General features: G+C 43.7%; 1 protein-coding gene across 2 annotated transcripts in view; it reads left to right on the top strand.

Moving 5' to 3' along the window:
- UROC1 (urocanate hydratase 1) overlaps positions 1-27387 on the top strand; it is a 216284-nt gene that overhangs the window by 102570 nt on the left and 86327 nt on the right. For both annotated transcript variants that reach the window (XM_086950924.1, XM_086950925.1), the window contains exons 12-14: positions 5146-5243; positions 13248-13320; positions 20183-20304. In XM_086950924.1, coding sequence (XP_086807050.1) covers positions 5146-5243; positions 13248-13320; positions 20183-20304 — 293 coding nt within the window. The remainder of the gene's footprint in view (positions 1-5145; positions 5244-13247; positions 13321-20182; positions 20305-27387) is intronic.

Raw genomic sequence — 27387 nt, 5'->3', positions numbered from 1 at the left:
GCCAGGACAGCTTTTAAACTTTAAATTGTGCCCAAACTCGACTTTGGGAGTAGGGGCCCTTAAAAATTAAAAACCTACCATGTTTTTGCATATGGGACCCGAGGGTCACCCCTAGGTATCCCAGGGGTGGGGGGGTCAGTTATCTATAAGGAGCGTGCTTATGAAATGACTTTTTATATGCCTGGGTAAAGTGACATTTTACATTTCACTCCCCACATTGTATTAAAGAGCTGCTCAAATTCGACTTTGATGCTAGAAGTATTGGGTAAGGAAGATATGCAATATTTCTGCAGATTCAGAACCCCTGAAGTCTCCCCTAGTTGCACAGGGGGTGGGGGTCCTGTAGAAATTGGGGAAATGCTTATTAAATGTGGTTTTATAAGCCCTGGTTCTTGAAAAGTGGCCCAGGTCATTTTCCCTATTGTAAACCCCATGGCCCATAGGTTAACATGGTAGGAAGTGATTGATTAATAAATATTGATAGAAGAGTACTAGCAGGACCATTCAAAGACTTCCCAGAATGGTAGTAGTAAATCCAACAATATTATATTGTTAAATTTCTCCTAAAGTACATACAATAAGTTATGAGACTTTCTTGTAAGTCCAAATTCAGCCTTTCAGTGGTCTTCCCTGATTGGTCAGGGTTAAGTGGATTAGCCAGGTTACTGGGAGGGCAGTGTGCTGTTCTATAGGAATGCCAGGCCAGGAGGTGGCATCGTAAACTACGCTCTTCAAAGGCAGAAGGGAGGCCTGGGTTTCAGTCCACTATGACAGTCTTGACCCAGAGTCAGGGCTAGGCTTAAGGAAGGTATGTGCAGATGGTAGGGGGAAGAGTCCATGGACTTAAGATATCCCTTGGGGGTGGAGGGGGGGGGGGTGTTTAGCCAGATCTTACCTCCTTGCTGGAAAATCAGCCATTATGGATTTGTAAGAATGATGCACTCTGGGACAAACTAATGCCACACTCCACAGGATGTGGTCATAACTATGAGGAGTTGCCCTGCTCTCGTTGGTCAGGAGTGACCTGGTGCTTGACCCAGAGAATTTTGAATAAGTATCGGAGAGGGGCAGAGCCCTCCAGATCTGCTGCTTGAAACTAAATGAAGCAAGAAGTGCCCTGCTGATGATTTTGCTGTGTGCAAGGAACTCGAAGGCCTGACCTATGAAGACAGCACCATCTGAAACTACAGCCCAGTGGATTACCTTGCTGCCAAAAGACTCAAGAGTAGAAACTCCCTGCAAGCTACAGGTTAACAAAGCTCACCTGAACAGCCCCACAAAGAATTCAAAGCCTGGAGTACCAGTGGATTTGTAAGGGTTTTGTTAAAGTGGATTGCGGAATTGAAGTTTCACACTTTCAAGGACCCTCTTGGAGATTCCAGAACCTTGGATTGTGTTCGATACTTTGGGACCCGCAAGCAGAACGCCATGAAGGAGTTCTAAGTGGACCCCGCTTGCTGAAGAAGGCGGCCCACTACAGTGGTGAGAATTCTTCAGAACAATTTATACAGGTGTGTCCCTGACAGAGATAACAAAATGACTTAAGGGGCACTGTTGGTTTCTAAGCACTAGAAAATGACTAATCTTTACAAATTATATCTCTGGTTCCCTACAGTGGATTATTTTCGTTTTAGTGTCATTTAAAAGATAAAAATATTACCTATTTTAATAAATTGGTGTTGGATTTTTATTTTGTGTTGTGTCTTAATTATTTACTGAAATTGTGTTTTTAAATGCTTTACATACCTGTCTTCGAAGTTAAGCCTGTCTGCTCGCAGCAAAGTTACCAAGGGTTGAGCAACGGAATTCTTTTCTAAGACCTGTGCTGAGTCCTATCATGTGTTAGTGGCCTTATTGCCAGTGGCAGACTTACATTTGCCCCTACCAATAACCCACTTTCCAACACAAACAATATACACAAATCATACAGAAATCGTGTACAAAATTATTACTATTCTTTCATGAGCCGGTTCTGACTTTTACACTGCCACAGGAGCTTCCTGTTTTTTCTCTAATTCATAGCTCCTTATTGAATGGGCCAAAACTAAACAATGCCCGTACAAAGCTCAGGAAGGAAAACAACTCCAATACAGCTGTAGATTGTGATATTTCTGAGATCCAATAGTGCCTAAGTTTGAAATGCTGTTGTTTGGAAGAAGAAAACAGCAGATACGTTTCTAACCCTTTTCCTTATTTTGAGGTTCTCCTCAGGACTCGGAACATCAGAGCCCTGTTTCGTCCAGTTTGTCTTACTCCGGCATAAACATTGCACAACATTCTAAATCCAATGGCCTACCATGATTCAACTTTTGTTATGCCAATCCTTGCTTTCATCCAAGTCTCCAATGAAAGTATGGAAGAAAAAATCAAACCTGTTCTTTATGGGGCCTCTTTTTGGGATTTAGCTTCTCCATCCTTCGTTGTGTGTCTATTTACTTCTCAGTTGCTTCCTGAAAAAGTTGAAGAAGCTCAGGCATACCAGTATAAGACAATCCGAAAGTTCAGTCAAAGCAATACATAAAATCTATAATATCTGGTGCTCAGGGAAGTTTCTGGTCCTTCATTCTATACTTGAGTTTAAGTCCAAACTAAGTGGATGGTTTTATAGTCTAAGGAGTCTCCAAATTCAAGAAACTGCAGCACAATAGAAAATACACAGGAAAGTTCTGCAAGTAAGGAAATCAGGGAAGTAAAGGAAATAAAGGAAAAGTGGCTGCAATTCAGACAGTATAGACTCCAGTTATTTGCACCAAAAATCAATCAGGTACTGCCTCTTTGTTCACATCAGGGGTTCTAATATCCTTTTCCCATTCTCTCAGTGAAAGCTGCAACATTTACGAAATATCCCAGACTGAACATGGGAACAGCATTGTCATTGTGCAACTAAGCCGTGTTGCAATAACGCTAATTAGGACTCTTCAGTTAACACTCTGGCTCTCCATGTGCTTTTGTCAAGGTCTTCTTCTCAGGTTCTCTATCGCTAGTACAGTGTTGTATCTGGTCTCAAACTAACAATCTTGTGAAAGCACCTGCAAGGGAAAAGTCATGCAAGCAGAAATGGAAAACAGGCCTAATAAGGATAATTTTAGAATATCAAATCAACGGTGCACCTTAAATACGCGTGTAGGCTTTCAAACATAACTGAATAAAATGTGCCGGTACATTAGGTTCATATTTCATGTGGCATACCATAAAATCTTTAATACGTGTGTATAAGTATGATTAAAAACTGCATTTTAAAAGAAATATACGAAATATTAGGCAGACATGACCTAAATCCATTGTCCTTTCTAAAGTAAACACATTCTTAATAAGTGCGTATGGTTTATGAATCAATTCTCCAAAGAATATCTTATTTAATATGGTTAAGGCACGCTGTGTTATGTATAAGTCTCAAACTCTACAGTGAATTAACATCAATAATGATGTCAAGTGCAACACCTTGTGTTAATGCCGTAAGGCGTCACAGGAAATGTGCTAAGTGTATTTTAGACCTGTATTTGTAACTTGTAAATGTGGAGTCAAAATTGCACCGATTTATTTTTCCAGATGGAATCGCCAGTTTAAAACTCTACACAGTCTGCGATGGCAGGTTTGACATGCTTTAAAAGGCTACATAAACGGGTGGCATTACAAATGCTGTAGGTCCACTAATAGTGTTGAATTTACAGGTCCCGGGGACATGCAGTGTTACTTTACTATGGACTTGCAAGAATATTAAACATGCCAATTTGAGTGCAAGCCAGTTTTACCATGTTTTAAGGCGCGAGTACAAAGACTTTACCATTGGTTAGCAGTTGTAAAGTCCACAGTCTTAAAAGCAAACAAAACTGGTTAAGAAAACAGGAGGGGTGAAGACAAAAATTATGGGCGTGATCTTGCAGAGAGCGCCAGTTCCAACAACTACCTTCTGCAGTTTACACCCACTGTGTAACCTACCCTGCCCAGGTGTTCAACAACTTTGACGCACGCTATGGAATGTTCAAAATATCAGGACAACTACAGGGTTATTTTTCAGGTGTATTATAAAGAGGTGGACATCACCAAGGCCCCTTCAGAGTAGAGGGTAGTTGGAGGTTCAACTTCCAAGATGGCTGCCATGGTCACATTTTGTTAGGGGGCGTGGGAGGGCAACATTTGAAAAGTTGTTCCCTGTGAAAGGCTGTTGGATCCCAGTGTTTACAATCCAAATGATAGGCTCTTTGTGTAGTCAAAGGAATTCTGGAATTTAAAAAAGCAATATGCATACATAAAGGGGCTCTGGGTCCACTTTCTTCCTCCATTGGTCTGCTCAAGTGTTATCCACAATTTTCATCCGATCACTGCAGTATATTGCAAGAAGCAATGGGTCTGGCCCACTTCAGCCCTAAACTCTGATACAGAACTCCCTTTTGAAGCGTATAAAGAGAATGTTCTTTTCCTCTTAATTAAAGGGAGAAGGCTGGTGATTCAAGGAGCTATCTCATTGTGGTTGTAACATAGGATTGCAGACCTGCTTGGCCTACAAAAATATCTGTCACCTTCACATTGTTAAAGGTTTTCTTGATGCTTCTGTTACTTAATGTACCTTTGCTAGATTTTGTTAAATCCCTTTTGGACTTCCTCTACAGATGACCAGTGAATAAATGTATCTATTTGACACATTTTATGTGTTTTCCCAAGTAGCTTGGCTCCTGGCTTCAACCCAATGTGGCCTCTCACATACTTAAATTATTTCTTCATTCACCCCTGGTTGTGCCCATGCTCTGACTTGTGCTTGGTTTTCACTCCTGTATCCAATACCCCACAGGTAAAAGACTCTCTCCTAGTAAGTCCTGGATGAATAGTGTGCCTGTGTGAGTGCAGGGTGCAGTCCATTTAAAAAACGGAAATTTCACATATCTAGATTTAGTCATCCTTTGTGTTTCAAACACGCCTTTATTTTACAGTGAGTCACAGCCACAAGTAGTAGCTGTTCCTTGCAACAGTATTGGCAAAATTATGACCACCAGTTTTAGTTTGCAGTATGATCATTCTTTTCATTTTGCGGCTTCTGTTTGCAATAAAGTCTAACTATGGGTCTTGCTTGCCTAGGCAAGACCTATTGGCTTTATGTTGTGTGTTGTAAACCTAAAAATGAACCAACACTGTACAAATGTTTTTCAGCTTGAGAAGGCAAGTAGCAGCCATAAATACACTGTCTAAAAAAGGACTATTTTTCTGGGACTATGGAAATGCGTTTTTGCTGGAAGCGAAGAGAGCTGGTAAGTAGAAATTAGAGTACTATATGAAAAGTATACCAGATAATATTCTGCATAGATCAGTCCATGCCTAGAATGTGTATGATCAGTCTCAAAGTTGCCTCATTGTATATGTATGGTGCTGCAGACATTATCTCATGGTAAAATCCCTCTCTAGGGTAACCTTGAGCACTCTATTCTGCATATTACTGGCTGATTGTGATCTACACAGCGAATTGTGACTCGTAATTAATGTAAATGTAATGTAATTTTATTTTTTATAAAGCGCGACTTACACTCCATGGAGCATCTTGGCACTAGTCATTCGTGTCAAAGAGGAATAAAAACCAGTGAGCCAAGTGAGGTCTCAGTAGGAAAGTGTCTGGTATCTCTGGAGGTGGGGTTTTAGACTAAAGCTAAGCAGAAAGTGTCAGTGATTTTAAAAATCCAAGTTTTAAGAGGCTTCCGAAAAAGGTTCTCTGACGGAATCTGACGCAATTGGAGTGGGAGTTTGTTCCAGGCTCTGGCTCCTAATACCCCAAGGGATTTACCTCCTTTTGTAGCGAGTCTAAATTTAGGAGTCACAAGTAGGTTTAGGTTGGAGCATCTAAGTGAGCGAGAGGGTGCATATCTTCCGAACCTTTTGGACAGGTAGGTAGGGCCCAACTGGTGGTAGGCCCTGAAAGTAATTAATAGGATTTTAAAAAGCACCCTCTTGTGGGTAGGCAACCAATGCAAGATCTTAAGTGCTGCTGATGCAGACGACTTCCTGGGCCATCTCAGCACAAGACGGGCAGTGGCGTTCTGGACCATCTGCAGTTTGTGCAATACAGCTTTGCTGGAGCCTGCATAAAGACTGTTGCAGTAGTCCAGACGAGAAGTAATGAGGGCCACCGCTACCGTCTTTCTGGCTGTCAGGGGGAGAAGGTTGAAGAACCTTCTGAGGCCCTTGATTATGTTAAAACAGGACCCTGCCACAGTGCCTGCTTGTTGTCTGAAAGATAAGGCCTCATCAAACCGTATCCCAAGGTTACGGGCCGTCGTGATGGTATTAGGGGGGACTTCTGCATCTCGAGGCCACCAAGATTTGGGGGAAAAGAGGTTTTGTTGCCCAAAAGAGAGGATTTCAGTCTTGCCCGAATTACATTTGAGATGGTGATTTCTCATCCATTCAAATGTTGCGGCAAGACAGTCTCTCAGATTTTCCTCTGCCTTAGTAGTGTTATTGTCCAGGACGAGGATGAGCTGAGTATCATCAGCATAAGATATTGTGCTGATGTGGAAGGATGTAATGAGCTCTATCAAAGGGGTCATGTGAAGGTTAAAGAGTATTGGACTCAAGCTGGAGCCCTGTGGTACCCCTGTTTTTAACGCTTTTTCATCTGAGCAATGGCTTCCTAGTATCGTAACTTGCTTCCTGTGGCTGAGAGAATTTTTCAGCCATTCAAGAGCAGTTCCTGCTATTCCTGATTCTGCTAGGCGGCCAATTAATACGGGGTGTGAGACCGTATCAAAGGCCGCCGATAGATCTAGCAGAACCAGGACGGCCTTTTTACTTTGATCCATTGCAGTCTTGAGTGTCTCCACCGTGTGTAGTAGTGCTGACTCCGTGGAGTGTTTAACTCTGAAGCCTGCTTGGTTGGGGTGTAGGATGTCATTGTCCTCCAGGTACCTGGTCAGTTGTTTGTTTACTGCTGCTTCCGTAAGTTTAAAAAGGAGTGGGAGCAGCGAAATAGGGCGGAGGTTAGAAAGCATAGTGGGGTCTGCTAGGGTTTTTTTTGCAAAGGTTTTACAGCGGCTAGTTTCCATTCAGATGGGATGGCGGCAGTGGCCAGAGAAGAATTTATGATAGCATTAATGGTTGGATTTACGGTGTCCACAAGAGCATGTAGCAACAGCGGGGGGCAGGGATCAAAAGGGGAACCTGACTTGCTGGAGAGGATAGCCTTACGGGTTTCTTCAAGACTAACAGGGGAGAAATTATTTAACTGAATTTTATTATTCATTGGGTTTGTGATTTCAGCAAAAAGGGACCCTGGAGGGTCTGGGAAATCTTTGGTAAGGTTAAGTATTTTCTGTTCAAAATTATTTGCTATGGAGTTGCATAGTGGAAGCGAGGGAGGGATCTCTTGCCTAAGGAATTTGGGATTCATAAAATCATCAACTATTTTGAAGATTTCTTTCTGTTTGTTGTTAGAGGAGTTGATGGCTTCTAGAAAGTGATCTTTTTTTAGCGATTTTAATCATTGTGTGATATTGTCTCCTAGAGGTTTTATAGGCAATGAGTTAATCTTTTTCATAAGTACGGCGCCATTTCTTTTCCAGGGTTCTAACCTTTTTATGTTTTTCTTTTAGAGGGAGGGAGAACCAGGGGGCGGACTTTTTGTTCCGCTTTTTACTTACTTTGTTAGAGTCCGCTGGTCCACAGAAGTCTGTGACCCATTTGCAGAAGCTGTTGTAGTCTGTTTCAGTGTTTCCAGTCAGGGGGTGGTTTAGTATCCTCAGCAATAAGATACAGATTGGGAGAGTCTTTTAATTTTTTCCAGTCTCTCTTTATCTGGACATCGATTTTAATATTGGTTGTTTTGAACCTTTTCTTATTTGTAGTCGGATTGAAAGGGACCAACCAATGGTCAGTCCAAGTTTGAATCCGGGGGGATTCAACTGTCAGGGTTTTGATGTTGGTACAGATACAGTCTAAAATATGGCCTGCTTTATGTGTGGGTTCTTTGGTCAGTATTGTGAGTCCCAGGACATTGGTTAGGTCTCTGAGCCCTATTGCGTTAGGGTCATTAATTTTATCAAGGTGGAAATTTAGGTCGCCTAGTACTGTAAAATTGTCGAATTTGAGAGTTAGATTGCTGAGTGCTTCCTCAAAGCTTTCTAGAAAATCATTCTGTGGTCCTGGTGGGCGATAAATTAGAGCACCAGCAAAGGTATTTTCCTCATTTATCTGGATGCAGAAACCCATGCTTTCTGCCCCCTTTATGTCCAAAAGTTCGAACATGGTGCATTTAATAGAGTCCCGATGAATAATGGCCAAGCCACCCCCTCTCTGTTCCTGTCTATCGACCCTCTGAATAAGGTAGCCTTGGGGAACTGTTTGGGCTATTACCGGGTTGCACCAGGCTTTAAGCCATGTTTCTGTTACGAAGAGCATGTCGAGATCGGTCTCCATAATTAAGTCGTGAATATGCGCCCCGTTTTTGCACATTGACCTGGCATTGATCAATCCTCCTCGAAGGGGGGATGTCATGTCCCCTATTTGGTGGCCATTGCTCAGGAGTAAGATGGGTTCTACATATACAGCAGCATATTGGCCCTAACCAATTTTCAACGTTCATGGGTTTATGGCAGTATTTAGTCTGATGGTTTAGGGAAAGAATCTCTTCTCTGGTAAGAGTAGGTATTTGAGATGTACATACCAAAGTTTGGACATCATGGCTAGCCCTAGGCCCGGCCGCGGCACGGACGGGCACAGACAGGCTTGCCTTAGGCGCGCCTTCGGCGCGCAAACGGCACGCCCGCTGCGCTCGGCCGCTGCGCGTACAGAAAAGGCATATATTTATAGGGATGGAGCGGCGCCTCGAGAGGGCGTGGCCTCGTCAAGGGGGCGTGGCCGTGCTTCGTGCTGGTGACGGCGGGGAATGCCTTTGGGTTGCTTTTGTGCCCGTGTCAGCGATAATATCCGCTGCGCGGGTAATTGCAAGAGCGTAGAGAAGGTAGGAGAAGTCAAAGTATTTTTAAAACAGCAAAGAAATAGTGACACTGAAACGATTAAAAATGCACTAGTCTAGCTCCCAGCTTCCGCCTCAGGAGACACGATTAGTTGATTTCTGGTGGTATGGAGGACATATTGCTTCTTGCTCATCCTTTCTTTGTGGTATTGCTCATTTTAAATAGCACAACTATAACTGAGCTGTGAGTTTACCATGGCATCCACAACAACATGGTGAAGGTTTGAGGGAAGCAGTGGTTAAGTTTTGTTAGTCTGAGTAAGTGAAAAAAAAATTTTCTAACCTATTTATATTGAAAAGTTCACCTTATTGAGATATACACCTAAAATACCTACTTTGTGGTTAGGACACTGCTCTGGTTACAAAGTGTGAGTGGCTGAAGAATAGTACGTTTTTTCTTGTTGATAGTTCCAAAATAGCTGCTTTTTTGCCAGTGTTCTGCAGTAGCCAGCTGGGATTCTTCCACAGCCGTTCTACACAGCCACCATCTTGCCCCGACAATCCGCGGGATTCTTCCATGCTGCTATATCTTTTTCATAGGCCTCCATGTTAATTTATTGGTCTTGACCTCTTCCAAAGCCCAAGGAGGTTTTCACATCCTACGGCCACTAGTAGAGGAGCAATTGGGTGAAAGTAGCTTGGGTCGTTTGGCAACCTGCCCAGTCCTTACGGTTTGTCTTCTTGAATCAACCTCCCCAATAATCATCCTGCCTGGCAAATACAAGCCGTTGAGGAGGGCTCTCCTTTTCAAAGAAGCCAACCTATGGAACTTTTTTTTTTGCATGAAGTTTCTTGATATTTTGTTGGGGTTTGGAAAGTAGGAGCTTTAGAGATGCTGTACATCATGAGTCTTTTTGTATTGGTATGTGTATTAAATATATTATGCAAATGTGTAGATATTGTGGTGTTTTTAGTCTGAATTCAGTATTGCTTGATATTTTCCCTGCTCTGATTCCCCTCCAGTTCCATGGGCATTTTCTTCTTTCCTTTTATCGCTTATAGGGTAGACGTGCTAGTAAGCCCAGTTGGTGTCTTCACCTGTTGTGTTCCCTTGAAAAAGAAAGCGCAGCAGGGTTGCGCCTTACTCCTGTTTTTTGTCCTTCATCCTTACGCAGCTAGTTCCATCCATAACCCTGTGGCCTTCTAGTTGTCCAAAAATGAAAACCCTTGACATAACCTTCTCTTACTTATGTTACTACTATCTAGGTCTTGTCCTTTTATAATTCTGTAAGAACTGCAGTAGGGTTTGGGCCCATCATGCCGCCTCCCTACTTTTTTTTTTGTCCCCAGGATTGTCCTGTGGGTTGTAAGTCACAACCTCTGGTCTACATCTGTAGATACCTCCTATGTCCGGATTAAGAACCCTCTCAGAGATGGTTACTCGCTGGGTTGCAAGGCCTTGGATAGTATGGAAGATGGGGCAGTGGAAATTGGGTTCACTCATTGCACCAAACCGCAAGGCGCAGTTTTACCGGACTGCCTCACTTCATTGTTCGTCTGAGCACTTCAGGGGATTTAATGGGAGAGTCAGTATGTAAGGACCCTTCAAGATGGGGCAGGCTCATGCCATTGTATTATGTAACTGTTGTTGCTTCAGTTCACACCCACTAATATCCATTCTCACCCATTTATCTGCCTTTACACTCTTGTTTTCTCCCTTCCAGGGTCCCTGCATTTAGGTATTCCCCTGAGTCTTTCTGCTTGGTTCCTTCTGTTTTTCTGCTTACTGTTTGGATTCTCCACTTGCAACATTTCTGTGTTCTGGTGTCCTGGGGTTCCCACCACCTGGCATCTTGTTCTGCAAGTTGCACATTACAGGATCTTCTGCCAGTACGACGGATAAGCTTCAATATGAACACTAGTATAGTCTTGCTGATTTCATCACTAAACAAGAGTCCATATTTCTTGTGTATTCTAATTACTTTTTAGTCGTTCTATAATCACCCAAAGTCCCAGAAGATACCCATGTGAAAGTCCTCAGACCGCTCCACTGATCGAATCAAATGTTTTCTATTTTACTGTTTGCCCAGTTCCTCAGATGGATGTATTCTCTACTTGATGTACCTCTGTGAAAGGATGTGGGGGCAACGGGGGATCTTGATAGGGCTGATTAATCTGACACTTACTCCAGCTCGCAACTATTATTTCTGTACACTTAAAAAAGCACAGAGGCGCAACATAAACATTTCAAAATGCACAATAGATAAATCGATCCGAACTCTTCTGCTGATGGTAGATTAAATCCTTGAATGGAATCTTGGGCCATATGTGATGGAATAGTACACGCAAAGTGCAGCCAACGCGTTTCGCCCTGAATAGGGCTTCCTCAGGGCAATTTCAAATGCTCCAATCTTATGTTGGTCTCAGAAGTACCTGGATCAATACTTCTTTCAAAAATGGTGTGTATTATATTCCAAAAGGACGGATATTCTTAATGGAGACCTTTCAGTTCATCCGCCAATTCACATAATAGGTCCGCAGTAACTCAATGCTGCGATGTAGTATTCTCCAATGTCAGTAGAGCAATCCAAGTTCAAAATTCTCTTGATCACTTTGATAGGTGATCCACATAGGGTTATTAGTTCTCCCAAGTCGTTACCTCATTTCTTTCCCAGTAGTAATGCTGTGCCTCTCGACCCTCCGTTACTATCCAAACACAAATATTATTTCTGTACTTCAGATAAATAATATCCCATTACTGAGTGTGCAATGGAAATAAAGTGTCACAAACTTCTCCTCCTCTGCTCTCCACTGTGGTCTTTCTGCACCCTAAGAAAATTCAATCCACTCTGAATCCTCCCCGGTGAGTTTTGAGCAGCGTTGAAGGCTTGTCATAACTATTAGGATATTATCCCAGTATTCTCTTGCCTGACCTGGCTGCTAGGATACCGCCTCCCTGCCTGTCTGGTAGCACTGTACATACCTCTGTTTTTCTTGCCTGTCCTCTATCACCCTCCAGGCCATGTCACAGCTCTTCACAGTTCTACATCTTCATCTGATCTATCATACATCTGAATCAGCCTGAACCATCCTTGGGGCAGATCCGTGCCAGATTTTCAGGATAACCTTGAACTGTCAGAGTTAATTTTTATGGGTTTCTTTCTACACACATTTCTTAAGTGGATGTTCCGAAAATATGGCATGGATCATCTAGCCCATCAGGACTTTTGATGAACACCTCTCGTTTGCTGAGTCAGTCCAGTTTCTAAATTCCAAAGTATCAGACGATTGATGGCTGAGTGGTATGTAGCAAATCCCAGTGCGAAGTAGGTATTGTTGATGTCAAATAAACGTTTAAAAAAACTCAATCTATTTTTATTTAAAGGATAGGTTGGTTCGTGGAAAAGCATCACCAACATCTTGCCCCAGATAGGCCCCTAGCCCCTGCCCCTGCTTAAGGGAGGCTATTTTAAGTGACTTAAGTCCACATGTATGTAGCGAATTTACGTTCGCAAACAAACCGATTCGGAAAATCTACCAGTTTGCAAATACGGAAAAGGCTTTTCCCACGTATCAAACCCTATTTTGCAATTTTGTAACCTGTTACCGAATCAAAAATGGGTTTGCAATTCGGTATTTGGAAGGGGTGTGTTTAGAGCGTCCCTTCCAAAGACTGAAGCACAGTGGTATATATGAATGTTTTGTGACCATGAATGCGATTGCAAAAACATGTGCATTTTACCAGCAACTTCAAGTTGGTAACACATTTGCAAATGGGATTGGGTTCCCAAGGGACCTCTTCCCATTTGGGAATGGTGACACACATGTTTTTTAAGAGCATGCAGTGGTCCCAAGGACCAGTGCCTGCTCTTAAAAAATGAAGACACCTTCTCGATTTAAAAAAAAAAAAAAAAAAAAAATCTAAACGCAACCCGTTTTCCTTGGAAGAAAACGAGCTGCTTTTTAAAAAAAAATTATTGCTTTATTGAAAAGTGATCAGGAACATGGTGGTCTGCTGACCCTAGCAGGCCACCATCCCCATGTTAGCGATTCCTAGGGGTCGCAATTTGTGCTCTACCTCATTAATATTAATAAGGTAGGTCTATTTGGAACCCCTATAAGTAATCGCCAAATGAAACTTTGTTTCATACATTTGTAATAGCTATTACCTAATCGCAATTAGTCAATCGATATTACAAATGTTGATACATGTGGGGCTTAGACCCTGTGACCGGCCATGTATATGGACTCATTTTGGATTATATTCATGCACAAAAAAAAGGGCTTATGATTCTATTTGATCCCGGCTTAAAATGTTTATTTTTGGCTATTGTATTTTGAACCCTACTAGGTGCTGAAGTAGAGAAGACCGGTGCAGGAAAAACAGAATTTCGCTATCCTTCATACGTACAGCACATAATGGGGTAAGTAGTAATTAGTCTGCGGACAGTAATGCATTTGTAAAACACGCTGGGCAGTTCTGAAACTTTCATTGAAGTCCTTATTCCGTTTTTTTCCTTCAAATGCAGTTCTAAAACGGTGATATTTAAGATAATTTTCGGATTGAAAATGTAGAAGGAAGAATCGGTGCCATAATTAATGATAGGAATTGGTGGGCTAAACACCTAAAATGTTATGTCTGTTTTAAGTGGAAAGTAATATCTTCTCAGATCCATGTCCTCATTACCATTTTCAAACTCGGACACCTCTGTCCCTCCTCCTCCTGTGCTCTGGGGTTCCTTACCCCTGCTGTTTCTATGGTGCCTGCTAAAATATTGCAGATTCCTTGACCATTGGGAGGAGACTTCCTCCAGGAGAAATACTGCTGACCGCATGTCTTAGATGCATTTTTTTTCTTGAGTAGACCAAGCACTTTGTATGGGCTGTTTTGCACCTTGGGCGAAGAGGCATAAAGAGCGTTGTCAACTTTCCACCTTGCTGTTATTGTGGGGTGGGGTTGTCCTTTGCCCTGAGTGACCCAGCTGCATTTGATATCTGGTATTCTATCTTTGTGGCCCAGCTCCATCTATGATGAAGCCTAGACCTCTGAGGTCTAGGGCCTGGTTCTAAGATCTGATGTTTTGCACCAAACATGCCCTCAAGCTGCAGTTGGACTGCTCTTCATGTCCTGGGTTGTGGTGGAAGTGTTCTATTTTCATAATCCTATTACTAAATAAAGCAGTGTGGTGCCTACAGACCCCACTTGTGTAAAGTTCTACCTGCCTTGAGACACCCAGACCCTTGTGCAGACATCTTGTGCATGCAGAGCGCCTTCTGTGTAAAACGTGCACGGTAGCACAACTGGGTGTGAATGTGGGGAACATGAGAATTAGCATTAAGAATTAGTGTAGGTACAGGAATAATGTTGCCAAGGTACAGGATGTCCGAGAAGCTACAGTTGAACTCTTTGATTGTAAACCTGAATTGAGGAACATACGTATCCTGTTAACCACTAGAGAAAATTTAAGTGCACCTGCTAAAATGTTTGAAGCACTTGAGATGGAAGGTCTGCTTTCTATTTGAGAGCCCCTTTAACTGGACATGTGAATGAACGTAACAAGGTTTGTTTCTCGTCGTTTGCTACTCTAGGTACAGATTGTGTGTTTCCTTTTCCTTACCTTCCCTGTATACGCTGCCATCTGGCCCCCATACAGCAGCAGGCACCCATCCAGGCTTGTACAAATAGTTGTAGCAGATCATCAGTGCTAGAAGGGATCCAGTGGATTTATTCTGCTCCACCAGTTGTCCCATATCTGACCCCTCCATGAAGCCTTCTGCATCCTTGTCTGTGGCTTTCCTTTAACCCTTCCTTCTCAGTTGGATGACTGGAGCCAGACCGCAGTCTGGCTTCAGTGGAGTGTGCTAAAAGTACCAGACCAATGACCTTCCCGACCATAACCACGCGGAAAGGAACCTTGCGGTAGAAGTCATTGCCTCTGTGTTCAGGTTGGTCAGTACATGCTGAAGCTGCTCACATTAATATTAATACTTTGTGGCTCCTTCTATGCAACTCTGCATGTTGTTGGGTAGTGCTGTCAGTAACAAGTAATTCAGATGGTTATACATGGTACACTTACTGATAATCCATCCGGCACTCTTTTTTTCATATGTTTAAGTGTTTTTTTTCAATACTTTGTTTGTGTGCTCATCCTACCTAGTGTGCTGTCTAAACACACTGTTCTGAAAACTGTAACTGGTGGAAAGCGGTGCTACCGCTTTCAAAGGTGGAGTGCACTTTGATACACAGACCTTGGAGGTCTTAATCCGTGTTCAAAAATAAATTTATTCCAAATCCAAAAATAGTTTCAAACCATATTTGTTTTATTCATTAATTTCTTTTCTCTGTAATTTTTTCTTTCTGAAATTTCTGTTAGTGATTTTCACATCATCACGAAACACAATTTATATCTTCCCAATGCATTTGGGGTCATCTGGGACCCTTCCTCAGGGGTCTAAATTGAAACAAACAAGGAAAATACTGTGAGCCGTCCGGCCTGATAATCTAGCATACAATATTAAACATTTTGAATACTCAACATGAATTAAACATTTTCTGTTGATGGTACATTGTGAATATATCAATAAACCTCATATCATACGATCCTGGTCGACTTAAAGCTATAGGTTGGGGCTCTACATTACACATGACTAATTAAAACAACTCAAGTGAAAGTATAGCTCAAAAGAAAATATAACATCTAGTCGGACTCCTTCTGATGATACAATTCTACCCAATGCCAGCCGCTTCTTAGTTTTGTACATGCCTAAACTCTAGTCTAAAGCAAAATGTTGACATCTTTCTCAGTTATAAAAACAACGCTCTAAGTTTCTACGCATTAGCTATTCGGTTTCGGTGGGGAAAATCTACTTACACAAATGTGATCTTTCAGCATGTCCCGTTCCTTTAGCCAATGGGAATTCGACTATCTGGCCCTCGAGCCCTGAGTCTTAAATACGTGCTCTAATAGGTTTAAGTTGCGATCACGTGATCGCAATGTACTGAACTCAAGAAATGTCCAAATAACTGCACAGATTCGATTCGAAAATGGGAGACAATATTTTTAACATCGACTGGATTTAGCTGCAAAGTCATTTTTTCTTGATTAGCACAAAAAGTGCAAAATGAAAAGACATTTTTCGTAACCAAAAGACTCTTAAAACTGTGCACTCAGTGACAATAAAAATAAATCAAAATGAACACAATCAAAATAAACACAATGTCCTCTGATTTAAATGAACAAAACTTTTGGTCATATATGAATGTTCTAAAGTTGTCGGCCATCTTGGAGTGGGTTGTGGAGGCCACCGTTGAACGCAGGAAACCAAAAGCGGACTCATTTGTAAATAATGAATTATAGAAAACATGATAGTTCGATTCTGTCATTCAAACCTTAAGGCTGTAGACTGGCCATTTTACAAATCCAGAATTATTCCGCTCTCAATCTCTGCTTGTGTGGGTCTCTGTCTGGTTGTGGTTTAATTACCTCAAGGATAGTGAATCTCAACTGTGCGATGTTGTGGCCCGCTTCTGTCCAATGTGTAGCTAATGATGATTTTTGGTAAATTGTATATAGGGCAGACTGAGAGAAAGATTAAAGTGAGAATTACGGAACATAAGAGCAACATTTGACAAAAAAATGAAAAATCATCATTAGCTAACAATGGGGCAGGTGTGTTTGTGCCCCAAAGGTACTGTTGAGAACCCTAAGCTTAAGTGATTGGTACTTGAAACCATGTCCTTGGTGGTGAATTGATGAGGTGAAGGGTTGGCTTGTTTAGGAATGGATAACCAATCATCTCAAGGCAGGACTGTTGAATGCACAAGGAAAATGTGCTTAATATTCAGAGTTGAGGCTTTAAGAACAGCCGGGAGACCATGGGTTCTATTGCACGTTTAACGTTTTGTAGAGTAGTTAAATGTCCTGCATGTTTGTTTCTCATGGATGGGTTGCAGAGTGCACTTGTGTGGTTTATTAACTATATTTTTAGTCGGTGTCTGCTCAATATTGTTATATCTTTTAATTTTTAGTAAACAGTTGAAGCGGAGTCCTTAACGTTTTTAGAAGGAAGGATTTTTGGGTTTGGGTTACTGGAGATAGAGTAACCTCAAACAGGGTTGCAGTTGGATCTCCTAACCTGGTTAAAAACCTATAAGTAGTTTTTCATGGGTCCAATATAGATTAATCATGCAGGAGCGGGAACCTTTTAGTGATGAAAATCTGGTTAATGAGAGATCAGAAATGATCCTCCTTCTCTTTCCCAGGATGCCTTGACTTTTTAGATATATTGGGCTTGGTGTTTAAAAACTTATTGGTGATTTTGGGGTCAGTTATTTGCATTTTTTTAAATTAAATATTTATTGAGGATCTCAAAATATAACGCAATCAATTCTAAAAGTTAACTTATTGCCATTCCTTCTTGTTTATTAGAAATTGCCAAATCTCAAATGCAACTTTGTGGAAGGGAACACCTCAAACCAAATACTCAGCATGAAATTGCTTTTAACTTTCCTGTGACTGCTTGTTGATCGCTCCTGCTAACGGGCGTCGAATGTCTTATGCGAGAGATTTTTTTTACGCATTCACTGCGGACTCATGCTTGGCAAAAATCTTTTCAGAGTAAGGCAAGATGGTATGCCACAAATAACAGGAGAAAAAGTAAATAAACTAGGAGCTGTCAGTAAGGGCCCTGGCAGGGGCCTTTGCCTCGCAATGGGGGTCCACACTCGAGGGCCACTTGCTCAGCCTTTAGCATTTTTACAAGGTTCGAAAGCCAGGGGCCCATCACATCATGTAGTAGAGCCAGTGCTTAATTTGTAACTACACTACAGATTTACTATCACATGCAGGTGTGACAATGTGGGTTATTACCGCCCACCCACAGCTGTTAAAATGGCCTGAACCAGCTCGCATTACTTTAATAAAAATATTTATTAACGTGTTAAGTTATTTTCTGAAAGTGCCATCATGTGGTCGACTGTGGTTTACTGTGATAAATATATGCTGATGTTAAGAAATAAGTGGTAGTGCTGACCACAGGGAAATACTGGCACAAATTAAGCACTTATGGAACCCATGTTTTGCATTGTAGCGTTACCACAACTGCGGTGTATGAAGACGCATTGCTGCGATCTCCCAGCTCCAAAGAGACTATTTTGATTATCAGAGGGCCAAGCAATAAGATTTACTTGGTGCCAGCGAAATGTTTACATTGAACCGTGTTTAGAGTGGTGGCAGGCAAGTTTTTCTAGAAAAACTATGAAAAGCTTAAACTTCAATGTGAGTTGGGCTTTGCTTTTGAAAATCAGCATTTATAGGAACACTTTTTGCAGGACCGAAAACAAGGTATATATGCTTGTGTCCATAATGTTTGTGAGTTATCAGTGCAACACCGTTTTATAGTACTTATGAGAAAATGATAAGGGATGCATTTGTATACTAAATTCTCACGAGTTACTGGGGTGACAAGTTTTCTTGGTACTCATGAGGAAAAGCTGAAAAGGGTATTCACTGCCATACAAAAGGCTCAACAGTTACCAAAGCCAACTCACACTTACGAGGGAAAATTATGCAGCGCATAGTAGAGTGGAAATGTGCGCAAACTACGAGTAGGCCAATAGTCCGGAGCTACACAAGTTTACATTTTTGCATAATAAAAGCTTTGCATACCCCTTGCTCAGAGTGACTCACCTGCCCTCCCTTGTACACCTGTGGGCAGTGAGTGCCATGCCTACAGTGCTATTTGTATTGGAAGGATTCACGCCTGGACTGGTCGAGCATCCCTGATTCTGCTATCGGTACAAGCCCTGAGCACTGCCCCGGGTGCTGGCATAGGGCTCTTTGTGGGCTGTGTACCTTTTGGTCTCTTTTTCCAAGGAAGGTTGAATCGTGTAGTGCATGAGGCATATTGGTTGCTGCTCTTTGCGATGAACCCTGTTGATGAATGTGGGGCCTCGCGCAGTATTGTGCATATGGTAACACCACCGGTATGGTCAACGCTGTTCCGTAAGAAATCTAAAAAGTACATACATTGGATGGAAGCAAGTTTGGAACACACAGTGCTCTTCTTTAAAGCAGCAGAATAGGTTCTAACTTAATTTGTTTTCATATTACATTATTTTACCTTCACAAGTATAACATGGGCCTGGTGTTAAGCCTGCTGTACATGAATCTAGTGAATAACCTTTTAAGAATAATAGACAAATTGTAAAATCCTTCCAAGTTATTTGATGGAATTACAATAAACTATCCACATTTAGTCCACATCTACGTGACAGTCTTTATAAGAACCAACAGATGCATTTGTAAGTGTCCATTACTCTACAATAACTGTGCTCTCTTAAACCTAGAGATTGTCTAGTTATGTATTGTTGTTTAAATTTGGTATGTTGACTGCAATTACAAATACACCGGAATATCTTGCAGCTTTTCAAATGCGTTCATACAATTCACTGGGGCTATTATTCAAGGTAATTTGCACTTGAGAGTAATTTACATGTGTAATTTTTTATTACGGTTTTCAGCAACTTAACTGCTTTTGGCTGTTAACAAAATCAGATGGTAAAGTTATTCAAAAGTGTAGACTTACAAGTCTTCATGCTCAGACAAAGGAAGTGGAGCCAAACTTACGAGAGTAACTTACTGCTGCCAAAAAGAAACAGCAGTAATTCCAGCTCCTCACATGGCCAACCTCTGGTACCACAACACCATCCTATAGAAAATAATGGAGCCAGTTGACAACCGGCTCTGAGCAGGAGGGTGTTGTTTGTGCCAGGGTATACCGAATGAAAGGGGGGGTGGGTGTAGTATTACTAAACAGTAAAGATGTTTTTATATATTATAATTACATATATGTATGTGTCTGTATGTAGTGTATATGTACGTCTGGACGGCCTCGGGTAGTAGTGCGATATGTATGTATGTGTATATGTGTGTGTGTGTATATATATATATATATATATATATATATATATATATATATATATATATATATATATATATATATATATATATATAATCTCGAAAAGCACTATCTGAACAGATAGTATACCACCTGCCTTTGCAAAGTGTTTGGAAGCTAGTGTTCTTCTGGTTAAAGCAGTATCCCATTGCTCTGGCTTCAGGAGGGTGTCCAGAAAGAATCTGTTTTACAGTTCGCCTCTTTCTTATGAAATATTTTAAATTCCTTTAGGATAAGTAAATGAAAGATAAGCATTGCTAAATGCCAGGGTAAATAACCCTGGAATCTCATCCATCTTTGTTTTAATTAAATATATTCTATTTACAGTGACATTTTTTCTCTGGGCTTTGGGCCTTTCCGCTGGGTCTGTACCTCCGGTGACCCCCAGGACCTGTCCGTCACAGACCTTATTGCTGCTTCCGAGCTGGAAAACATCATTAATCAGGGAGGTAAGATTAATCAGCAGCTATTCCAGTGAGAATGCCATATAAATATGTAGGTGAAGTGCACTCCATGCTCATATTAGAAATGCACAAACACAATAAAAGAGTTGTGAACAGTTCAATGCTGGTCAGTTCATATTGTAGCATTTATACAGCACTTTATACACTGTTTTGCGTCGCCCTAAGGCGTTTTTGGAAGTGTAACACGTTCCTCCCTCTGGGGAGTGCACAAGTGGCAGGTGAAGCATTTGTTGTGATCCATGTGGCAAGAGATTTGGTATTGTACATGAGTGACCAATGAGGTGCATTTTCTGGTCTTGCGCAGAGCTGTCAGTAGGGCACATCAGAGGGACCATTATGCCCTTAGCCGCAGAGCTATTCAGGGCCCCATGCTGCTTCAACAAACGTTATTTGCTTATTTTTAACTGAAAGTAAGCTTGCTGTCTTATTTAACCCCTTGCCCGCGACCGGAATTCCGCTCCTGTGCGGCACATTCCGATTGCGGGCGTGGTCATGACGGCTGGGAGCCGTCATCAGCACACGAGCACTGTGTGCCATGACTGCTCCCAGCCGTCATCAACATCGAAGGGGTTAAGCGAACATAGGCCAATAAGTCTCGCCTTTGGGATCTATTGGCTTTCCCAATGCTTTTAGCAATGCAGTACAGTATCAGGTAGATGCTGTACAGTGTGGTGAAAAGCTATTTTTGAAAAAAGGCGCAACGACTCATCTGCAACCAAAAATGACTCTGGCCCTTCATATGTACTTACCGATCCAAAATACACTCAGAAATGTAAGGAAGTGAAAAAGTGCTTTTAAGACGTATTGTCCGGTAGCTATTTGCTGCATGGTCGCTGCAAAAAAAAGTAGAATAAAGGCTACATATAGAAGGAGGGGCAGCAATGGGGAGTGGGCAGATGTGATGAGTCGGCAACTCTAAGCGTCCAAGTGGGAGGGGGAAGGCGGCACAATAGGCAGAAGCATACAAGGAAAAAAGTCACAAAAGGGAGAAGCACACCAGGGTGAGCACAACACTCAGGTGGCGGGAGAAAAGTGTGTGAGGGAGAAACACACAAGCTTGGGAGAGAAGCACTAAGCATGGCAGGGGAGAAGAGAAGAATACAAGGAAAACAGCTGGAAAACGCATGCACTCTCATGAAGTGACTGTTCCTTGGTGTATTTGACCAGTAGATGCTGTTGCCTCTGCTCAGGGTGCTTTCTTATCTGAGTTATTGTTAAGGTCCAGAGTTTATAAAACCCATACTATGGGAATGTGCCCTTTTGGCATGGTTACCCCCACCCTTTTTTGCCCCAATGCTGATGGCTATGACTCAGTGCACTGGAGCCTGATGCCCAGGTCCCAATTCCAGTGCTCTCTCCTTAACACATGATGTAGGAAAGTGGTAATCCCAGTTGGCAAGGACTTTAACCCCCCCTTAAAAGTCCCTTGTAAACTGGTGCCAAGGGTATCCAGGATATTGGTGTTAAAGTAGTCTCCAGAGCCTAAAGCACTAGTTGTGCCACCCTGATTGACCCAAATAAACAGATGACAGCAGGCTTGCCATTGCAGGCTGCAGAAACAGTGCAAACTGCTCCAACTTGACTTTGCCTTCACCATGAATGGCAAGGTCAGAAAGCCCTATCTTTGATACGTATCAGTTACCCTTAAGGTGTGCCTCCTAAACCCAGGAGGTAGGGTGCAGTCTATTAAAATTGTGGACATATAAGGGCAAGTTTATATGTCCCCATATTAGCCATTCCATTAAGGACTACTATAAGTGTTCAGCGGTCCATAGGATAACCTGGACTAGCTCCCTGGCACACCCAAGGTCGCCAGCTCCATTATGGTACCACTAAATATGGTCTTGTTTGATATCAAACAATGTACCTCTTCACCCCTGGCATGATTCTAATGTCTGGTTTTATGTGGCATGCACCCAGGTGGCTACCTTAGAAGTTGCCCACCTGGTTGCCCCAGCCTCCCTGTGCTCTGGCTGGCAGCTGCTACTACCAAGACAGGAATCCGATGACCTGCCAGGCATTGTGCATGCGGCCATGAGCCAGAAACCAAGGCATAGCCAGGAAAGAGATGACTCACCCTTCATGACAGGATGGCTGGTTAAGTGGCACATCAAGGTGGTGAGCTTCAAAGCATGCACTGCCTCTGATAACCCCGCAGGCTGATGCCCAAAGGAGAAGGCTGCCCTCCCCCAGGCACATTTGCACCCAGGCCGGCGGGAACATTTGTTAGTCATGTGCCGCACAACCCCGGAAGGCTAACCACACCCCTGTGGTAGGCTGCCTGTCTGTACAGCCAAGGAAGATTTCTGCCATTGTTTTGATTGGGTAGAATTGAAGGTTATGGGTAGAAAAGGTGACCCCCCGCCCCCCACCCCAGATGTATTCACCTCGGGCAGATTAGCAGCTGGGGCAAATAGCCCATTGGCCACTTGCACCCACACATCTGAAATTTAAGGGACACCCTGACACCAGAACCTCATATCTTTTAAGGCTGTAAAGTAGCGCAAAGAAGAGACACAAGCCTGTGACAACAGGAGCTGCACAAAACAAAGGCGTGATACTCTACACCGGTGACAACGCTCCTGAAACTGTATGACTGCAACTTGCCCTGGCCCAAAGACTGGCTCCCTCAGAAATAGGGACCCCTTTGAGAGAAAAACAACATCCCAGAACAAAAGAATCACTGGCCATCGGGCCCTGTGAGGAGTCACCCAAAAGTAGATGGGCCAGTGGAATTTGCAAAATGTAGTCCTGACCTTCTGCAAGTTTTAGACAGCTACTGTTTCCCTCCCATACTTCCATATGTCGAAGCATCATCTTGCTGACCTGAACGTTACCAAGGCTTGTTGTTGACCAGTGAGTTTACCACCATCTTCGCTGCAACAAGTGGTTACCAAGCAACCCCTTCACCCGACCACAGCAGTGGCCCCGTCGTTGACCTTTTGCATCAGTTTCCTGCTCAGCACCATCTAAGTGGGAAAACGGTCTCTCCCGCTTCAGCACCATGGACAGCTAGGACAAATCTGCACCGGCCTCTCTGGCCAGGTATAATTGAACTGACTGATGTGGCTCGGTCCTGGGGCCAGCAGCACCTTAACTATCCGTGGTTCCACATAACTCGACCTGCAAGTGACCGATTGTCACTAGTACCTTTTTTCCATTGACCGCTACGGTAAAGTTTACAGTATTGAATTGAACTGATTTAGGATTTCTCCTCAAATTCATAACTCCGGTTATATGCATTCAATTGTTTTCGTTTTAGTGTCATATATAATATAAAAATCTGCATATTTCTATAAATTGTTGTCAGATTACTTATGAGTCATGTCAATTACTTATTGTGAATGTGGGTACTCTGCAATGCTTAACACCTTGAGTGCTCATGACTAGCTCTCAAGAGGCACAGTGGCGCTGTGCTCATGACGAGCTGAGAGCTCGTCATGACCGCCTTGCAACGCCCATGTGGGGATAATTCCCCTGCTGTGCTGAGCGTTCCATGGAAACGGGCGTGGTCATGAAGCTAGTCATGAGCACAGCACCACCGTGACGAGCCGAGCTCATCACCAGCACCGCGTGCGCCTTCCCTGCACCGCGGGGAATAAGCTCCGCTGCGAAGGGGTTAACACATGTTCCTCTAGTAAAGCCGGACTGCTCTTTGCCTCACTACCGGGGCTGTGCTAGGGATTTATTATTGTGAATCCATGGACCATCTTTGGGGTATCTTGTTAGTATTAGTTAGCCTGACCAGCATCACCACGTGATACTGCACTTTCCTACACGTACTATGAGCTTTGACACTCTTTCTACATGCTGCAAAATGTGACTGACATTTGTCCCCGGCCACACTGTTGGGTGAAGCAGAGGAGCGCGGGCGGAGCTCAGTTTTTCAGTGTTGACAAATAAATTGCTGCCCTTGGAATGGGACTACCGGGCGTAACTCCACCCCGACCTTCAGCCAGCAGCATTGCCAACCCAGCGTAAGCTGTTGGAATGGGACTACCGGGCGTAACTCCACCCCGACCTTCAGCCATCAGCATTGCCAACCCAGCGTAAGCTGTTGGAATGAGACTACCGGGCGTAACTCCACCCCGACCTTCAGCCATCAGCATTGCCAACCCAGCGTAAGCTGTTGGAATGAGACTACCGGGCGTAACTCCACCCCGACCTTCAGCCAGCAGCATTGCCAACCCAGCGTAAGCTGTTGGAATGGGACTACCGGGCGTAACTGCACCCCGACCTTCAGCCATCAGCATTGCCAACCCAGCGTAAGCTGTTGGAATGGGACTACCGGGCATAACTCCACCCTGACCTTCAGCCATCAGCATTGCCAACCAAGCGTAAGCTGTTGGAATGGGACTACCGGGCATAACTCCACTCCGACCTTCAGCCATCCGCATTGCCAACCCAGCGTAAGCTGTTGGAATGGGACTACCGGGCATAACTCCACCCTGACCTTCAGCCATCAGCATTGCCAACCAAGCGTAAGCTGTTGGAATGGGACTACCGGGCGTAACTCCACCCCGACCTTCAGCCATCAGCATTGCCAACCCAGCGTAAGCTGTTGGAATGGGACTACCGGGCATAACTCCACCCTGACCTTCAGCCATCAGCATTGCCAACCAAGCGTAAGCTGTTGGAATGGGACTACCGGGCATAACTCCACTCCGACCTTCAGCCATCCGCATTGCCAACCCAGCGTAAGCTGTTGGAATGGGATTACCGGGCGTAACTCCACCCCGACCTTCAGCCATCAGCATTGCCAACCCAGCGTAAGCTGTTGGAATGAGACTACCGGGCGTAACTCCACCCCGACCTTCAGCCATCAGCATTGCCAACCCAGCGTAAGCTGTTGGAACGGGACTACCGGGCGTAACTCCACCCGACCTTCAGCCATCAGCATTGCCAACCCAGCGTAAGCTGTTGGAATGGGACTACCGGGCGTAACTCCACCCCGACCTTCAGCCAGCAGCATTGCCAACCAAGCGTGAGCTGTTGGAATGGGACTACCGGGCGTAACTCCACTCCGACCTTCAGCCATCAGCATTGCCAACCCAGCGTGAGCTGTTGGCTCCTTGCATGGTCAGGTTGTGGCTAATTTGTCCTCTTCGGAAATGGGCACGCGAGTTTCTAATCCCGGCTCCTCCATTTCACTACATTGTATGATCTGTGGCAAATATTAGTCTCTAAGGAAGCTTTTGAACTACGAATTCTTTCATCCTGGTCGCTTTCTCTCAAAGGCTGGATGTCAGATTGCCACCACCAAGCAAGCTGAGATGTGCCTTGAAGCACTCTTTCAGGCGCAGACCACACAACCAAATGTCAGATGTGGACATGCCAGAATATTCGGCAGGAGAGTCCCTAGACTGTCTGCGAGAGCTCCCCAGTTTAAACCTGCAACTTAAAAAAATGGAAAATCCCCCAGAGTGCTGCAGAAGTAAAGAATATGCGCCATTAGATGTATTGTATTACTTTAAAATATGTTGTTTCCTAACTGCTATCTTTTACTTTGTTTACTGTGGCGGCCCGTCTGGCAGATAACATTGGGCGTGGTTGTGTCTGAAGACACAAACCAGGCCGTGCCAGGCCCTCACATTTGACTCGAGTCGCCCTCGGGCTATAATTTGCTTGGCCCCGAAATTATCAGTTTTGCATCACCAGCAGCCTTAATATTTTTCTTAACCATTGCTTTTCACCTGAAATTTAAGACAAACCCTGTTGTTACATTTAAATGGCCACATGCACAGCTGTTCAGTTGTGCAGCCACAGACACCGTGCCGGTAGCCAGCGTCGGACTGGTAACGAGGGCACTCTGCAATGCCCGAGGGGCCGGTGTACAGTTCCAGCTCTGGGCTGCTTCTTTGAGCAGCCTGGGGGCCTATATTTGTTGTTTAATGTCGCCAGCGGCCCAGTGGATGCCTTAGTGGCCTTTCTAGAGGTAAATGGGCGTCCATTACCTCCCTCTTATCAACAGCAGAGGTGTCACTCCCTTTCTCTCGCTGGGCCGGACAAATATTGTGTGCCCATTGAGCGGGGCAGGGGGCCCAACCTAAAGTGGCCTCACTTGTTTTCAGGTGTTTCACTACTGTAACCTAATCCGTGCATCTTTTTAACCCCCCCGCTTTTTTTGTTTAAATAAAGTTTCGGTGAAGCAGTGTTTTGCAAGGCAATATGCAAATGTGGGCCACTTTTTTTTAGCCTGCCCAGGCCGACTTATGATTCCAACCTTGCCCGAACCACGTGCCGAAATAACAGCTCGCCACACTTTTTGCGACACGAGTTTTGCCCTCATTGATCGAACGATGTAGCTGGCGGCAACCGGCTGATCTACGTGGCACTTGGAGCTCTCACCTCACTTAACACTAGGGGTGGGCGGAATTTGCATAATCGCGTTATGCAAATCTCTGCGAAACGGTAAATATCCGCGAACACGCAGAAATTCAGCGAGCACGCGGAATTGCTTGTCCGCGATGCTTTTTTACTGTTTGCAATTGCCGTTTGCGTGCTCTGGGTGGAAATATCTTGTGAACATGCATTTTGAGAACGTGAACAAGCAAAAAATTCAACGAAGTCGCGGAACACAGAATTTTTGGGCAATTTCGCGATCTCCGCGGAACGCGAATTTACCCTTATTCCGCGAACGGAATTTACCGCCCAGGCCTACTTAACACGGCGGGGGAAGAGGTTCTGCTGGTTCCTCATGCCAGCCCTAATTTGGTGAGGGTTTTTCAACTGTTGCCCCAGGTGAGCCCCTCATTTACTGAGGGTTTTTATCTGTTCCATCAGGCCAGCCCCATATTACCTGAGGGTTTTCATCTGTTCCCTCTGCGTAGTCCATTTGCTGGGCTATTTCTATCTGTTCCCTTAGTCCAGACCCTCATTTGCAGGCTTGTTTTTTATCTGTTCCCTCAGGCCAGCCCTTCATATGCAAGGTTTTTTCATCTGTTCTCATGGTCCAGCCCCTCATTTGCAAGTTTTTAAAATCTGTTCCCTCCGGTCCGCCCCTTCATATGCAAGTTTTGTTTAAATCTGTTTTTGGTCCAGCCCATTTGCAGGCTTTTTTTTCCATCT

Source organism: Lissotriton vulgaris, unplaced genomic scaffold (genome assembly GCF_964263255.1).
Source record: "Lissotriton vulgaris unplaced genomic scaffold, aLisVul1.2 SCAFFOLD_1244, whole genome shotgun sequence".
NCBI lineage: Eukaryota > Metazoa > Chordata > Amphibia > Caudata > Salamandridae > Lissotriton > Lissotriton vulgaris.
This window is presented reverse-complemented; position numbering and strand designations above follow the sequence as displayed.